Source organism: Nicotiana tabacum, chromosome 15 (genome assembly GCF_000715075.1).
Source record: "Nicotiana tabacum cultivar K326 chromosome 15, ASM71507v2, whole genome shotgun sequence".
Classification (NCBI taxonomy): domain Eukaryota; kingdom Viridiplantae; phylum Streptophyta; class Magnoliopsida; order Solanales; family Solanaceae; genus Nicotiana; species Nicotiana tabacum.
Genome location: NC_134094.1, coordinates 97,715,458 through 97,720,238, shown reverse-complemented (window position 1 = coordinate 97,720,238; position 4,781 = coordinate 97,715,458). Strand labels below are relative to the sequence as shown.

General features: G+C 40.1%; 1 protein-coding gene across 1 annotated transcript; it reads right to left on the bottom strand.

Moving 5' to 3' along the window:
* Positions 1 to 2,049: 2,049 nt before the first annotated feature.
* On the bottom strand, positions 2,050 to 2,883 carry LOC142169748 (uncharacterized). Its single transcript, XM_075231654.1, has one exon. It carries the CDS (start codon positions 2,881 to 2,883, stop codon positions 2,050 to 2,052), a length of 834 nt encoding a protein of 277 aa, XP_075087755.1.
* Between the last annotated feature and the right edge of the window lie 1,898 nt (positions 2,884 to 4,781).

Here is a 4,781-nt window from a genome sequence, read left to right as displayed (position 1 = left end):
TCATAATGCACATTTAGCCTTATATGTTCTGCAATTTCCTCATTGAAAGTTTGATCTAGCAGCTGATCATCCCATGCTTCCCCTTGCCGAGGTTCTGCCACCTTCTGAAGATCTTCATTGATTGGAAAGTCTTCAGGTAATACGTGATAAATTGCACCCAATCCCATCCAATTTTTATGTCAAATATTAGTGGTTCCACTCTTCAATTCCCATACGATCTCATGTTCTACTTCTTCCCTAGCATTCAGCATCTGTCTCCAAACATGAGACCCTTCCCTAAAATGCACCACTTTTGGTAGCTCCTTCTTGCAATACTTATTCCATATGAAATTAGACCACAAAGATTTTGTGGTCCTAAACCTCCACCATAGTTTACCAAACATTGCCCTTGAGACATCATGTAAGGACCAAAAACCTAGGCCCCCTTCCTCTTTAGGGAGGCAAAGATTTTGCCATGAAGCCCAATGTCTGCTTCTCCCTTCTTCCTTTGTGCTCCAAAAGAACCTAGCAAAAGTTTTATGTAGATGTTGCAGGATGTTGTTTGGTGGATCAAGGACTGATAACATGTGAACTGGCATACTTTGCAACACACTAGAGATGAGTGTTGCCTTTCCTCCAAATGACAACAACTTTCCTTTCCATTAATGCAATTTAGCCTTCACCTTCTTGATAAGATCCTCATAATAGTCCTTTCTCCTTCTAGTGTAAAAAATAGGACACCCTAGATATGTGAAGGGGAATTTACCTCTTGCAAATCCTGTAATAGCTCCAACTGCCTGAAACAATCCATTAGCAACCTTTGAATGCATGTAGTATGAACTCTTTATCTTTTTTGATCATTTGACCTGATGTCTTCTCATAGTTCCCCAACACTGCCATAATCTTTCTCAAGGAGGGAGGATGAGCTGATGCAAAGATTATCGTATCATCAGCATATGCCAAGTGGTTTAAAGGATCAGACCACTTAGGTATTCCAAATCCCACAAATGACTTGTCTTCAAAGAGCTTATTCAAAGACCTGGAAAGTACCTCAGCTGACAGAGTGAACAATGTTGGAGATAGGGGATCCCCTTGTTTCACACCCCTTGTAGACTTAAAGAACCCTGAGGACTGCTCATTCACCAATACTGAATACCAGTTATTTGACATCAAGTTCCACACCATGTTGATGAAGTGCTCAGAATATCCCATCTTCCTTAGCACATGCAGTAAGTACTTCCATGAAACCCTATCATAGGCCTTAGCCATATCAAGCTTGATCACCACATTAGCTGGCTTTCCCCTAAACCTTATGTCAGTGATAATTTCTTGAGTCAATAATCTATTCTCAAATATACTCCTACCCTTTATAAATCCGGATTGATTAGGAGATATTAGAGATGGCAGAAAACTCTCCAATCTGTCATATAACACCCTAGACAATACCTTGTTAATGAAGTTGCTCAAACTAATAGGTCTTAAGTCAGAGAAGGTCTCAACTTTAGGTTTCTTGGGTAGCAACACTAGATTGGTGTGAGTGATGGATTTAGGCAATGCAGCTCCTCCATAGAAGTGTAGCACCAAGTTGTATATATAAGCACCAATAACATCCCAGCATGTTTGATAAAACAGGCCAGTGAATCCATCAGGACCACTAGCACTCTCCCTACTAAGCTCAAAAACTGCTGCCCTTACTTCTTCAATTGTTGGCAATCTGCTAAGTTCCAAATTCTGATCCATAGTGACCATTGAAGGTACATTATAGAGCAAGGAAAATTAATAAGCATCACCTTTATTTGTGAACTGTTTTTGATAGAAGTCCAATGTAGTTGTAGCCAATTGCTCCTGGTTTTCAATCCATACCCTACTGCCACTTTTGATCCTCTTTAGTTGTAATTTCTTTCGTTTGACATTGACATGATTGTGAAAGAAACTTGTATTCCTATCTCCTTCAGCAAACCAAGTCATCCTACGTTTTTACTTCCAATACTGCTCCTCAATACTCAAGTATTTCTTCAATTCAGATTGAGCCTTTTGAAGTACAATCCTATTCTCAGTTGTAGGCTCTTCTTAAAACAACATCTCTTTCACCCTAACAATGTCCTCCAAAATAGTCAATTGCGTGAAGATATCACCAAATGTTTCCCTACTCCATTTTGAAAGTGCTGCCTTCACCCTTTCGATATTCTGCTTGAACATCAAAAACAGATCCCCTATGAAATCAGCTTCCCAATTCTTTTTCACCACATCCATAAATGTAGCATGCTTTGTCCAAAAGTTCAAGAACCTGAAAGGCTTGACAAAATTGGTTGCCTGCACCCCACATGTCATTAGAAATGGTGCATGATCTGATCCAGTTCTGATTAGATGCTCAACTTCAATAGTTGGCAACATGTTATGAAATGGCAAATTCACAAAAATCCTATCCAATATCTTGAATATACACTCAACATTGGATCTCCCATTCCACCATGTAAATGGACTTCCTTTGTACCTTTTCTCAAACAAACCACAAGAGTTTACACAAAATGCAAAATCCTCATATTCAGGAGGGTGTACTGGAAGTTCCCCTATTTTCTCATCTTCATGCAATACTACATTGAAATCCCCTCCTACCAACCATGGTAATTCCATATCACTTGATAAGTAATACAAGTGATCCCATAATTCCAACCTCTCCATTGCTGAACATTTTGCATAAAAGAATGTCATCATCATGTGCTGCCCCAGGTCATGGTGAAACACTCTCACAATCACCTGTTGCTCAGTATCCTCCAGTAATTCCCATTCCACCACTACATCGAAGAACAACCATATATGCCCATTAATATTTGCATAAGAAGTCTTCATATTCAACCTCCTTCTATATCTATCAATGAGTCCCTTCTTTTGAAAAGGCTCCATCAATGCAACTACACAAATATTATGCCCCCTATTCATGTTGATCACCCTAGGAAAGGCATGTTGTGTATTCACAGACCTTATGTTCCATATTAAAATTTGGATCATCATCATTTAGATAGAGAAGCTTCCCTCCTGGGCATTATTCTTGAAGGTTGTGGTGGATCTTTACTCTGATTCTTTTTAGTTTTCTTACCTCCTTTAGCACTAGCTGTGGGTGATAAATCCCCTTCCCTATCCACTTATTTGAAGTTTTCTGCGATTGATTCATCATCTCTTTCATCCTCCATTAGATTTTGTCTCAATAAGTCTTCATCAATTGGTGTCACATTGTGTGTAACTAAATCATGTAAATGTTGTAGAGGAGTCTTAAGTGGAACATTAATATATAGCTGCATAATTTTATCAGTGCCAGATTCCATAGGCACTTTCTCTATTTTCCCAGATGCTCTTGGAATAATTTTCCCGCTCATCAGCCAGTTCATACTCCTTGAATTGTAGCTCATGGAAACTGCCTAGACCAGGCATTACTATAACAGTCTACTCTAAAAGCACTGTTCTAGTGAGATCACCACCCTTCCTATTGCCTGATATTTGATCTGAACCCACTATATCATCCCTAATCTTCACATCAACATCTCCATCAAGTTTGTTCTCTGATGCATATACCGGAACACCATCTACATAGGCCAAAATCTCTCCAGTTGCACTAAGGTTGGGGTTTACTGTAGCTGCCTCATTAGGTGAACCTAGCTTTAGGCCTGGCGTCGCCAGCCTAATGCCTGGGGAGCCTGGCTTTAGGCATGGCGTCGCCAGCCTAACGTCTCGGGTGCTTCGCTTTAGGCCTGGCGTCGCCAGCCTAACGCCAAGTGAGCTTGGCTTGTTGTCCTTCTTCACCTTGTCTTCTGTTGTATTTTTTTTTTCCGAGATGATCATCCTTAACCTCAACTGCATCGCTCCATAAGACCTTTGTAGAGTTTATCTCATCAAGATCCTCAATCTGCCCAGAATCTTTAAATATTTGAGATAGAATCTCATGATAAGATTTGTTTATGGTCACATTGAGTTGTTTTGGCTCCTCTTTGCTAGTCCCAAACCTTCTATGAACCTAGTCGATTGTGGACTGAATCCCAGAAGGAGTTGGACCATCTTTAGAACTGAAGACTAGTTTTTCCTCCACCAAAACCAGTTGGTTGTTCTCGTTTATATTACTTTGTTCCTCCTCTAATACTGTAAATTTATTCCTTGCTTGAACCTTGTTTGTCTGATCTTCTTCGACCTCCACCAGTGCAAAGTTATTTGTAGTGTGCACCTGATGTACACCAATATTCACTAGCACGATTGCATTGCCAGTTTGCCCTTGTACCTGGGTTTTGTTATTTTTGTTGGTTCCCTGATTATCCCGAACTTCCTTCCACTGTTCACCTACGTTCCCGACTACTTTTCCACTCGTGATAATCATTAAATGGGTAGTGTGATTTTTGGTTTTTCCTTGTTCATCAGCAGCAGTATTCCAGTTGTTCGACTTAGCAAGATCATTCCTTTTCTCACTGCTTCGATTCTCAATAAGCTCGGGGTGCAAATGCCAACATTCAATTTCATCATGTCCTTATAGTTTAAACTCCTTACAATATTTTGGTAGCATTTCATACTGAATTCTCACCCATTTTGTTCGAACACAACTAGAAGCTTCATCATCAATATCCAATCGCACCTTTTTAGGTAGTTCGGCCAACAAATCGACCAGAACTTTTACTCTTGCGCAACTCGGCCTAGTTTTGTTTGTAGTTGCCGCGTCAAGACACACTGGCCTTCCCACAGCTGTAGCCAAAGAAAACATAGTTTCTTTTACAAAAAAAGTAGGCAGCAGTCCAGGAAAAGAAATCCACGCCATCGCCATC

Excerpts from the sequence above, each read along its gene's own strand:
- LOC142169748 (XM_075231654.1), bottom strand. The coding sequence starts at position 2,883 with ATGGAGCCTTTTCAAAAGAAGGGACTCATTGATAGATATAGAAGGAGG.